The 12587-nt window shown below is 38.4% G+C and overlaps 2 protein-coding genes across 6 annotated transcripts in view; both read right to left on the bottom strand.

The window, feature by feature from the left end:
• The window catches only part of shroom1 (shroom family member 1), a 29937-nt gene extending 24346 nt beyond the window's left edge, over positions 1–5591 (bottom strand). For 3 of the 4 annotated variants that reach the window (XM_085289520.1, XM_085289524.1, XM_085289521.1), the window contains exon 1: positions 5384–5584. The gene's annotated coding sequence lies outside the window, so the exon portion shown is untranslated. Of the gene's footprint in view, positions 1–5383 lie in introns of all 4 variants that reach the window. The other variant, XM_085289523.1, reaches the window with a different exon arrangement.
• Positions 5592–8166: 2575 nt separating this feature from the next.
• aff4 (AF4/FMR2 family, member 4) overlaps positions 8167–12587 on the bottom strand; it is a 29513-nt gene continuing 25092 nt past the window's right edge. For both annotated transcript variants that reach the window (XM_085289519.1, XM_085289518.1), the window contains exon 21: positions 8167–11847. In XM_085289519.1, coding sequence (XP_085145645.1) covers positions 11720–11847 — 128 coding nt within the window. In that variant the 3' untranslated portion in view covers positions 8167–11719. The remainder of the gene's footprint in view (positions 11848–12587) is intronic.

Raw genomic sequence — 12587 nt, 5'->3', positions numbered from 1 at the left:
GCAGAATGTCAACTAAACAATCCACTGTACAATCACTTTAGCCCACACTAATTTATCATTTTGACGTGTGCAACGTGCTGAAGCTATGTCAGCACTGACTGGACAACCACACACACAAAAAAGACATCAAGCGGTTAGTTCCAGCCATGTCGGACAGCTGTAAAGGCCTCTTTTATTAGTCAATATCACAGCCACATTAATGCATCCCTGGCCAGCTCAGGTCTCACTGACAACCCCTCACCCACACCTTTTCATCAGGGGCTATGAAACCTGAGAGGACCCTAAAGCAGACCTGCAGGCATGGCACAGACCCAAGCACACACCCCACAGACTGTGCGCCTTCCTGCCTTTTACTGAATACTCTGCTGTGAAAACCACAGTGAAAAAAGCAATAGCGTAATCCCCAGTGTTATTCATTAGAGATTTTACAACTGTAAAGTAATAATCCGTGATCAGTGTGCAGCATCTAAGTCCAGCGCTGTGCTGGATTTGGATTTGTCCTGATGGATTTACTGCATGTATTGTTCTTGACAAATAACGCAATGCATTATTTTCTCTATTTATGCAGAATTTAAATTGGTCAGTTCAAATATTTACAGAATAATCTGCTTTTATATCATGCAGAAAGAAACAAAAATTGCATATTTAATCACATGTAAATCTTAAGTTATTTCAAAAAGAGTGGAATGTGTAGGGCACTGAATTTGTTGTTGGATAAGCAACAAGAAATCAATAAGATAAGAAAAGATTTTAAAAAGATATGGTATAGAAAATATATTTTTACAGTCCAGGTTCTGCTGGGATATACTTTCGAAAAGGCAATAACACGATGTCTTATAATTAAAAGTACCCAGTGAAGTTTTTGCCCTTGTGTGTCATCATGTCAGCACTTTTGTAGTGTTTATTTGTCTCATGTATGCTAAAAATGATGCACATGCATGCAACTATGTTCAATCTATCAACAAGTTCAGGGTTTTCATTTAAAAAAATCCAGCAATGATCTAGAGACAGAGAGGAAGAAATCTGCAACACAACTTTAAAACAACAAAAAATGCCCCTTGATTTTGTTTGTATAAAAGATAACCCCACGGGGCACCTTTAAATACTTTGTGAGTGTAAAAGACCTTTATCTAATGTGCTGCTGCAATTCTATCTACACAGCTCCTAAAAAAGCAGAAAAAAAAGATTAAGGATGTATTTTTAAAAGCTGCCCATACAAGTAGGTTACTCTATGTTTTACCATACACATGGAAAATGCACTCATGACATATGACACTACCATATAACAATGAGGGGCTTATAGGTCCAAACAATAGAGCAGGAGTGGTCCTGTAAGAGCACCAGAGTAGGAATGCACACACATAACCGAACACACTTTTCAGCTTCCCCAAAGGGGGGTCTCGCCCTAGCCAGTAATAACCCCTGGCAGCCATTTTTCTTCTTCATGTCCGTCCATTATGTAGGACTTTAACGGGTTTTCTGCTCCTCTGACAAAAGAAGGAGGATCTGACCATAGCTCACAACTACAGACAAGTGAGTTGTCAAAGCCATTGTAAATAAGCCCCCGTCATTGCCTGCAGAACAGAGCCCTGGAGTAAAAGACAGGAAACGAGGAGGGGAAAAAAAGCAAGCAAAAAGAGCTGAAAAGGTTCCATCTGTTTAAGTCTGCTGGATGGTGATGGGGACAGCCTTGCCTGTTTCTCAAACACGGAGCGTGAAGGACCCCCTCAAATGTCTGGAAGGCCATCCATGCATGAGGAGAGAGAAGATGACGGTCAAAGTGAAGGGCGCTCAGACGATCTTCATCTTTATGTATGCATGCATATAGACAGTGATGATTTAAAATAAAGACTTACATGTGATCAGCCATCATTTTTACCATTGTTATACCCTTTATACTAAAGAAATGATTCAATACAAAACAAGGAGAAAGGGTATCCAAAACTATGACTAGGTATATGATGATGAAGAGTCCTTAAGTTTCCTCATATTGCCCAACATCACAGAAACCATCTAAAGGCAAAAGGACATTTTCACCTAAGTGTCTATCATATAATAGCATGCTTTAAAAAAAAAAGTCAACACCAGTTATGCATCTAACCTTGGTATCTAAATGTTCCATTTGCAGCTCGTCTGGTGCAACTTAATAACAACACCTACAGACTTCCCTTGTTTAGTTTATTACTTATTAATCATGTAGGGCAATTTGGGCTTGAATACAGCCTACAAGCAGGTTTTTCTCTTCCTCTTGTGTGCTCTTACTTTAGGCAACTATAAAAGAAAAATCAACTGATCTGCCATGATTTCCTCATCAGGACCTCATCAAAGTCACTCCAGTGCAAGTGAGCATATCTGAATACGTATACAAAACACAGAGGCACGCTAAAATCCTCTTCAATTATCACACCGACCTTCCCAAGGGCACGACTTTCAACAGCCTTACGAACTGGACCACTAAACATTATAACACCTAACATCAGCTCTAACTAGGGTTTAATTAATATGTTACAGTATCAACACGACAATGTGCCCACGCTTTAAGAAAGACTAACCTCTTTCTGGATGATATAAGGTCAGATATAAAGTCTGGGTAATAAAGTCAGACTTTAGTGGTCCAGTTTGTAAGGTAATAAAGTCTGACTTTATTACCCCTAAAATCTTGATAACATTGTGTCTGAGGACTTTGGTCAGCAAACATGTTTTCGCTTTTACCTCAAACAAACACATTCTGATTCATTTTATTTTTAAAATGAATGACACACTGTTTTTATACTTGGTCACTACGTTCCAGACGTGGACCGCTACAATTTGAGATACTGCACAGATTACACTTTTCCCAAATCTTTCCTTCTGTGATAAACAAATCACTCTATACGGGGTGAAAGCAGCCACCCTGGAATTGTCAAATAATTGGTACCGGTTTGCGTTATTGTGAACACAAAGACATGGATGTTGAAATGGAAACAAAAGAAACCACCGGGCCACCTCAGCTTACCAAAACATGTCACGAAACACAGTTGTAAGGGATCAAATTCTCCCTGAGAGAAAATGTGAATTTGTTCGATATGGCACAAATCAAACACACATTTTATCTGCAGTATTACCTGTGACATACTTCCAATAAAATCTCAGAGTACTTTTTTTCTCGCAAAAAATATGGTGATATTTAAGTTCCTACTGACCAAAAACCCCTAGAAAAAAATCGCCACTTAGTATGCTCTTAAACTTCTTTCTTATAGCTGATTACAGCATGCCTGCGTCAATCCTTTCGTTCATCAAAAGACGCCAGTGAACTTAACACCTAATTCTATGACTCATTCATGATATCACTTTTTTCTTTCACAGCGGTATACATTTATCTTCCCGGAACCAACAATGCCATTCACACATCAGTCTCACATCATTCAGGTTCAAAGCAAAAGGTATATTACATCAAGCCTGCACTTCCATCATGTAAACAATCCACTTAAGGCTAACAGAAACTAACAGGCTTCTCATTTAATTACAACTTAGAGACCTTCCTGCTACATCTTACGCCATTATTTCACTATGATGCCTCGTGCAAAGTTCAAAGTGAGGCTGATAATGGTTTAATTACTGCGCTGTTAAGTAATGTGTTAAAGATTTCTGTTACTTTCAGCTGCTTTGTCTCTGAAATTTAATGAGATTTTCTGTGTAATCCCATTTCATCTGGATCAACCACAAAAACCTCAGTTTCTACAGAAATAATCTGAAACCTATGTGAACTATAACCTCACGCCCAGAGCCAAGCCAGTCGCTTCAACCTTGCAGTGGTTGGTTGTATAAAAGGTCACAAAAAGAATTTAAACATCCAAAACTACATACGTTCAGCTGCAGTGTGAGTAATTTTCCACCGCTCGAGGAAAAAAAATAAACATAAAAATGACCATGTCCTACAGGTCGAACAGAAACATACCGCATGCAGGGTTGAATTCCTACAACATTACATACTTTACTTTTTTTCCCTAAAAAAAAGAGGGAGAGAGAGAAAGAGAGAGGGAGAGAGAGAGAGCAAGGGGAAGACTGAGATCAGGTTTCAAAACCCAGTCTAAGTTTACATTTACACCCCATGGCTTTGTGACCCTACTCTCATTTATAACGCTACCCTTCTGCTATTTGCTTCCATCTTTGGTTTCCGGCTTTCTTTCTTCTTTATACTTCCTGCAAACAACACTTACTCAGGCTACAGTCCAAGCCGCCACCTGTATGCAACCATTACCAAATATTTGTATTGCCACATGCTAGCTGCCGATTGGGATCAACAGGTGTTTATGCAAGCACCTCTGGGCTAAGTCCCTCATCTCTCTGCATGCATTACGCCTACATAATTATACCCAAATATCTGAGTGCGTGCTGCTGTCAGGTCAGGCTCTGTGGACGTAGCTGGGGTTGAGCCAGGTCAGCAGCCCCAAGCATGGCATCCTCCAGCAGTGGCAACAGCAGCACACAGAGAGGCCAGTGTGCTCCCACCATCTGACCAACCTCACAGCCTAAGTGCCTCAGTTTCAGCTCCAACACAAAACACCAGTGTCTAGTTTCCCTTTAAATAAAACATACTCCACTCATTAGCTAAAAAGCCCCCCCACTCCTCCCTCCTTGTGCATAATTGAGCGCTAGGTATCAATTTAAGGCAAGGAAGTGAGGTTAGAGCAGGACAGTACTATGTTTTTTTAGTTGTTTTGATTTGTTTCAACCAACAACCAAAGCATGAGTAAGTAAGGTACAACACAGCAATTTAATATGGTGATAACAGTAGTTAGGGTTTAGGGTTGTTTCTATCCAGTCCTCAGTATCTATTACAAGCTTATCAGTCAGCTGTCAACTCAGATATTGCTTATTATCTCCCACTGTTACCTAACATTCATGAACAGTAATAATAATGTCTATTAATAATAAGCTGCTAACATTAACGCATATAAAACCTCATCATATTACAAACTAAGGAAAACTATGCGATTTTAAAGGTTAAGGGTATAGATTAAGAATTACATCTAATTTACACACACACACATACATATATAATACATTTATTAAGTATTACAAAATAAATAAGTAGCGATATAAGCAGCCTAGATGGGCTTTGCTAAATACCACCAGATCCTACTACTGACCTCACCTCCCAGTAATAAAACTGAACTGAGACCAGCTGTAGCTTATTCGTGGACACTTTAACTTCCCACAGACACGAAAAACAACTTGTACAACAGCAACAAGAGGTCTGACTGTAAGGTGTCACTGTCATACAGGTATTCTGCGAACATTTTCACTAATAAACCAACAGGTTAACAGCTGACAACCGAAACTGAGCAGCCACAGCGATACTGGATGCACCTGCTGCCACCCTAAACTACCCTCAACGTACCTGCCGATTCCCGCTTCCTTCGCGGTCCTCAAACTGTAGCTTTACTCTTGGTTTGTTGTCTTCAGTGGGTTTCCTCTTCGTTTATCAGTGATAGTTACACTAACTAACTAACAAGGACGGCTCACCTGTATATGGTTAGCTGGCGTGTCTCGCAACCTCTGGTAATGAGCTTTCCTTTTCCTCCGTCCGCACTCAGCTTACCTTATTCCCTGGAGAGAGAAGCGGATGAAAGGTAACGGAGGACCAAGGTGGCCAATTAGACGTGGCGGGAGGCGGGCGAGGTGGAAATGCACGACATCCTATTGGTCAGAACACATTAATGGCGGAACAGTGGAAAAGTTAATTTCCCTGTATTGTTTTCATTTATAAAAGAGAGAGAGAGAGAGAGAGAGAGAAAGAAAGAAGGAAAGAGGCGCAAGCTGGAAGCAAGCTGAAGCTAAACTTCAAATATAAAAAGAGAAAATTTTGAAAATAAAATTATCTATAAGAAGCGACTAATGTTTAAAATGTGCCTAAATAATAAAACTAAAATGTGGCAAGTTGCCTTTACAAAGAGTTAATGTTCTCAGGCCGGTGCAATGTGGATTGAAAGGAGCTAATCATTTCTAAGAGGCTCTGCCATGCAAAGCTATATAAACTACTTTTGTCTCATGCACAGAAAGATTAACTAGGCACCTTTTTTTAATCTTACTGAAAGACACGAATTACTGAGGCCAAACAATTTGGGTGGTTTGGGATGTCATGAGCTCACTGTGAAGATATTCAGGGAAAGTCAGGTTACTCTAATGTCGTTTGTTACTGAGTCACAAACACTGTATGATCTCAGATTGCATTAGTTACTGTAAGCTCCATAAAGGCATATTCATGGACATGTAAAGGTATATTTAGTTCATGGACCACATTCAGTATAATTTAATTCTATAAACTATCTTCAAGCTAACTCTACAGTCAATATTTTTTCCTTAAACTCTGCATTGTTCTGTCTGTTCCTTTAAACTCCCTGATTCAAGATTAAATGAAGCACTTGGGGTGTCTCTTTTTAGTTATCCATCACCTCTGTGCATGTCACATGGTCTGACTAACAATCAACTGAAGTGGCAATCCACTGATAATATGGCAAAAAAAAAAAAAAAAAGGACAGGATAACAGCAATGACAATAGCAACTAATGGCCACTTGGTGGCAATTCATTCACTGTGGAATGAAGCCTAGGCTTTGTCCTGGGTCAGCAGCCATCTGTGGTGTACACATCACTACATAGGGTTGATAAAATGATGTCACACTGTGTAAAAAGAGACTAGAGCTGGATAATTCAAATACAGCTTCATATGTGGTTCACCACTCTGATTACACACCACGACGGTTCATTATCACTGCTTAATGCAAAGTATTTTCACTAGATGTGGGAGTCACCAGTCACCCCACAAAATATGACCAGAATACTTCACTCACAATATATCATTGTGATTTTTTTTTTTTTTGACATTTTCCAATATCCTGAGTGTTGCAACAACATATACTGCTATTTATAACTTTTTTTCAACTGCAAGTTATGTCCTCAAAGTTAAACTATATCGGTTTTATCCAATAAGCTCAAGTTAACTCTCGTCAGGTATGTTTTTTTGCTGCAGAGTGAAATTGTGACATTTACACAGGAGTTACTTCAAACTGCAAGTGTTTGCAGAAAGGTTTCCTCCTATCAAGAGAGATGAGTACTTTTACTTTGTAATGTATATTGTGACTCCAGGACCTAACTTGTATTTGTATTTATTTAGGGTGTTTTATCTTTTCATTCTAGCAAGATTTGCCATTCTGATATTAAGTTTGGAAACAACAACAAACAATAATTGCAAGAGTTCATTATGCTTTACTACCACAGACAAATTTTGTAGACTGTTTCTTGAGATTGCATATTTAGAAATGAGGCAATCTTCCTTGTGCAAACTGTTTTAAGGGGGGAAATACTTCAGTCTAGATGGGTGTTAGTCCCATTTTAGTTTGCAGGCCACATACAGTATCATTTGATCTCATTTACCTCAAGCCACTAAAACTCACTGCATAATTACATTTCCAAAACGTTCCTTTCCTGTGTAAAGAAGTACACGGATTTTCTGAAAACATTTGCATTTAGTGAATCATCCAGACTTTTAACAGACTGAGATGTCTGGAAAAAATAGGAACAATTTCAACAATGGTCTCAGTTTTTCCACATTCAGTCAGCGTGTCATTGCAGAGAAATGCGTCTGCAGGGCCCCTCAGCTTATAAATATTACTTCAGTGTGGGATAGCAAGGTTAAATTGACAATGACTCAGACATTTGGCTTCGACTAAATTAACAGCTCTGATCACCACCCTTATGATGTGCTTGATTTTTTGCAACATGTGTTCCTGGTGAAAAATATGTCAAAAAGTCCACTAAAATAAGCCCTCATTCCCTGCAAGAATGCACTCTTTAGAGAAAGCAGTTCTGTTTTGTGTTTGTTTAACTGGTGCTCACTTCATTAAGTACACCTGTTCAACTGCTTGGTGACCTGGCAACAGCGTGTGGTCCAGGAGGACCTGCCAAGGTTCAAATGAAGCATCAGAAAAGGAAAGCAAGGGGATTTATTTTAGGGACTTTGAACAGAGTGTGGTTGTTGATGCCAGATGAATTAAGAGTTCCGGAGGCAAAACATGAAATTTATATATTGTTAAGACACAAAACACATCAGTTGCTTTAAACTACATCAAGTAGAAAATCTAAAGCTGATGGAAATGGGGAGAAAAAAAAGAAACAGCACTCTATTAAACATATCCATATATATTTTATTCTCAATACGGCAAAATACAAAGAATATTCAGGACAGACTTTTATTAGTCACAATTAATACTCACTTCACAAGAATGCTTTTAAATTACATTACCTAAGTTTGAAGATCAAACTTCAATGAGTACCTTTAATCATATTGCATCCATCATATATAGCATCTCTATCATCAGTTCTCTTAAAACTAATCCAATTTAGATTATTGTACATAGTGTATGCTGCTGGTCTCGGCTCTGAGACAACTTCTAGAAAAAAAAAGGTGTTATACAACTTACTGTATAAACTGCTACAACTGGTTTTGATGTGTAGAGAAATACCTCTGTTTCAAAAGACATGTTGGACCAATTGTTCAAAAGAGACACATAGTAAATATACCTCTCTGAGGAAGAAACAGACATGGTTTTACAGAACAGACTGTACACATGCCATCCATCCATCCCATGAGATCAACAATATACACTTCATGAAAAAGTACACAGCTCCATATCAAATACAGAGAAGACAAAATATTCGCACTTGGATCGAGAGACGTTAATGATTATGCGGCGACTGTGATACTGAGACAGTGAAGCAGAAGACAAAGAATACCAGCACAGTTAGAAAAAGGACTGAGAAAGCATTTGATATACAGAGTTAACAGACTAGGAGTGTAATCTGTAACCACTTGGAAGAAAAAAAAAAATGTGCATAAAGTATATCTCACAAGTATATTTACAGCATTTTTAAATTTAATAAAAATGTCAACCTGTAGTAGAAATTCACCCTTAAAGAAATGTTATATTTACAATTTATACATTTGTATTTAAATAGAAACATGCAAGTGTTAACATTTTCCTACTGAATAAAAAACAAAACAAAAAAAACCTCATCTTACCCTGGATTCTTTCAAGTTAGAATTAATATTAATTACAATGAAATCTCATCCTGAACAACCCCGTTACATTTACACCTTCCCATTTCATAAAACGGTGCTCATTAAAAAGGCAAAATAGGAAAGAAACATTAAGCAAAAGGGGCAGAAAAATAAATAAGTATGAGTAGCAAATCGTTAAAAATTTTCTCTAATGCTAAATTTTTATTTTTTTCGTTTTAGGATATTTTTTTTTAATTCATTTCTTTTTTACATTTGAGTACAAGATAGTGTAGGGAACACAAGGCGCTGACCTCTACTTACAAAGTGTACCAGTGTATGAAGACATTGACTGGGCTGGCAAAACCCACAGAGGAATTCCTATGAGAAAAGTGGCCTCCAGCTTTAAGTAGAAAATGGCTAAAGCCATCTGTGTTTGGTTATAAAATCAGATCTATACACACACATCCATGCACCCACACATGAACGCGCACACACACACACACACACACACACACACACACACACACAGCCAAGCTCGCATACTAAACCAGTACACAAAATTGCAATAGCTAAAGGCATTGGATTTGAGTTCAACAGGTTTCTCACTGAGGTGGGAAAAAGAAAGTGGGGGACAGAGGAATCCCAAACATAAAAATATAATTATTTTTTCCACAGAAACAGTTTCTTTTTTTGTAAAAATCCTGCATAGATTAAAATAATACCTCCTATGACTTGCTTCTTTTTTTTTTTTTTTTTTCAAGTGTAAGAGAAAATAACAGTATCCCTTCCTACAACAAAGGCCAGGGAGCCAGTAAAAGAAAAAAAATGACAAGGAAAAAAACAGGAAAAAAAGGAAGGGTCAAACCTGGGCCAAACAGCATTTTGTTTAGTCTTGACATGCAGGGGGAAAAATAAATTAAAAAAGGCATTATAGATCTTTCTGGCACGTTCTTGTCCAGCCAAAACAAAATGAATGCCATCTGGTCCAGGCTTTAGTATTTCCAGCATATTTTGATAGAAAGTGGGCTTGAAACAACCAAAATGGACAGTTCATGTAAGTGAATTACTGTAAAATCCAAATGCCAACTAAAAATCAACGCAATGTTAACATACTGCGCCAGCTACTATCTTGTAATACAAGTGCGATTACAGTTTGACAACTTTAAATAGGAACATATACAAATACTTGTTCTTATAACCTCTGTTGTAACCCTGCTTTATGCGTCTGACATGTTATACTTTTGCTTGGCTAGAAGGAAGTAAAAGAAACTGGTTGGTATATAAATAAAATCTATATTGGTTTTTATACTTTTTCTTGAAATATATAATGATAGATTTAAAACTCTGCTGTATAAATACAACACTGATCATCTGCATCGCTGATGAGTTCCATTCCCCAGACAACATATTTCCCTTCAAATAAATTAGCTTCTGTTCAGCCAAATTAGCGGCAACTTAGGCCCAGTTTTTATAAAATGTACTGTGACTGCATTGGATGTGGACATGATCTTCAATACTTAAACACTCCCTGCTGTTCCCTAGAAAAATAGAATAAACACTGATTTGGAAACAGCTCGTCCTCTAGGAAACTTTTGAATGAACAATGCCGCTACGAGTGGGAAAGAATTGTGAAGCTTCAAAGAGGCGGAAAATCTCAACGTTTGCCATCATCAATCTTGCTGAGGTCTCCCGCTAGCGACCCCTGGAGGCCATGTGAAGCGTTTAATTTATTAGAAAGGGCAATCACATTTCATGATTCTGAAAAATGAAATGGCACTTTTTGAGCCAAGTACACCGATCAACAGATGTCCTAAGGGATCATTAATAAATATGTGTGTGCCCCACGAAATCTGCTGTGCACAGTAGCCCTTCCTTCAGTCCTTAAATCTTCAGTGGGATTCTTCAAGGTTTAATTTGTGGTGACCAACACCATCTTTGCAAATACATAAAAAACAAAACAAAAACAAAACACAAACCCAGTAAATGCTGCAAGAATAACTGCTGAAACAACTGTTAAGTGTTAAAAAGACAAAAAAGTAAAAACTGTGAAAAGAAAAGAAAAATAATTGAATCAGATATGACCGGTGACTTTTCCTGTAGCTGACATACAAGGCACAGAAATGATAAAGAGAAACCTTCATTTTTAAAGCACCTTTGGTGTTCATGGGAGGTACTTTGGTGAAACAAAGACAAATAAAAAGTTCAAAGCCAAAGTAGCCTAAAAACCAAAGCAGAGTTTTAGTGTATTCATAATAAATAATTCACCCAGTGCTTCCATGCTGAAGAGATTAAAAACATGGCCTTCGAAGATTTCTTAAGAATGCCGATATATAAGCTCTTCTGACTCCTGCTGCAGTTTGGATGCTTCTCCCTGTGTGGTGCCGTCGAAGGTGAGAGATGCTCTAAATTGCTCAGTGTTGGTATTTTTGTCTCGTTTTTTTTTTTTTTTTTTTTGGCAAGCTGGTGTAGGAAATGGACACAGTGTTGGAGATATGTCTGAGAAGTTCATCACACGTGTGTGTAAATGGAGGACCAGAGGAGGGTTGTGTTTGTGTGGCTGTCTTTTTTGAGGGCATGCGTGCGTGCGTTTGTGTGTCTGTCTCTGAGCAGATGTTGCCAAACACAAGAGGCTGAGGTGTGGGTGTGTGGAAAAGCAGCTTGCAGGGAGTGAGTCCTCGCTAGGGACTAACTTTTGCATCCAAGCGCAGCCAGTGGAGGCCCTGCCGAGTGTAACGCACCAGTTCTGTCATGCTGCTGGTGTTGAAAATCAGAGGTCCCATAACTTTGTCCAACTCTGTGAAGAAGTCTGGAAAAGAGGGAGAAAGAAAGCGAGTGAAAGACTGGTTAATAAAATGACAGAAGACTGATAAATTAGGTCCTATTACCAACCAGACCACACAGAGTTAAGTGCAATCAAGGGTTTTAACGTACACCGATTGTAGAGACAAAAAACATTTTCACAATTTGTCACATTTGTCAACATGTGTGACGGGAAAAACCAGCCAAAGGACACAGACTGAGAATCCCAGCTGCACACAAAAACAGCCAAGCAATGAGGCAATCAAGAACAGCCCGATGTTTAAATGTTTCCAATGTTTGTTATCTTCACTCTCCACAAATATCTCAATACTAAGTCAAAAAAAAAAAAAAAAGGAAAAAAAATCTGATTTATTGAAGATTTAATCTGAGGCATAAACTGCAAGAAAAAAGACAAAAAACTATTTGGCCTCAAATCCTCGTCCAGCAAACCTCTCAACTATGAGGGGAAAACCCCAAACTCAGCGCGCGCGCACACACACACACGCACACACACACGGCGGTGAAAACTGGCCAGACAGCTAGGGAAAATTGTGCACTTAGTGATGCTGCTGACTTTTCCATCTTTAGATTGTGGCGATAACGTTGTGTGGGCTGTGGACGATCGAGGGTTTCTTGTAAACGCAGTAGTTTTTAAATCAGAAGTTCAGTCAATCACAAACATACTTCGAGCTATGAAATTTGCATTATTACTATATTGCAATGATTCGAATTCAAAAAACAGTTTGA

The sequence above is a fragment of the Mchenga conophoros genome, linkage group LG10 (genome assembly GCF_057382185.1).
Source record: "Mchenga conophoros isolate Kocher_MC1m ecotype Shallow Benthic linkage group LG10, M_conophoros_male_GT1.1, whole genome shotgun sequence".
NCBI lineage: Eukaryota > Metazoa > Chordata > Actinopteri > Cichliformes > Cichlidae > Mchenga > Mchenga conophoros.
Note: the sequence above shows the minus strand (reverse complement) of the source record. Positions and strands in the feature narration are given on the sequence as shown.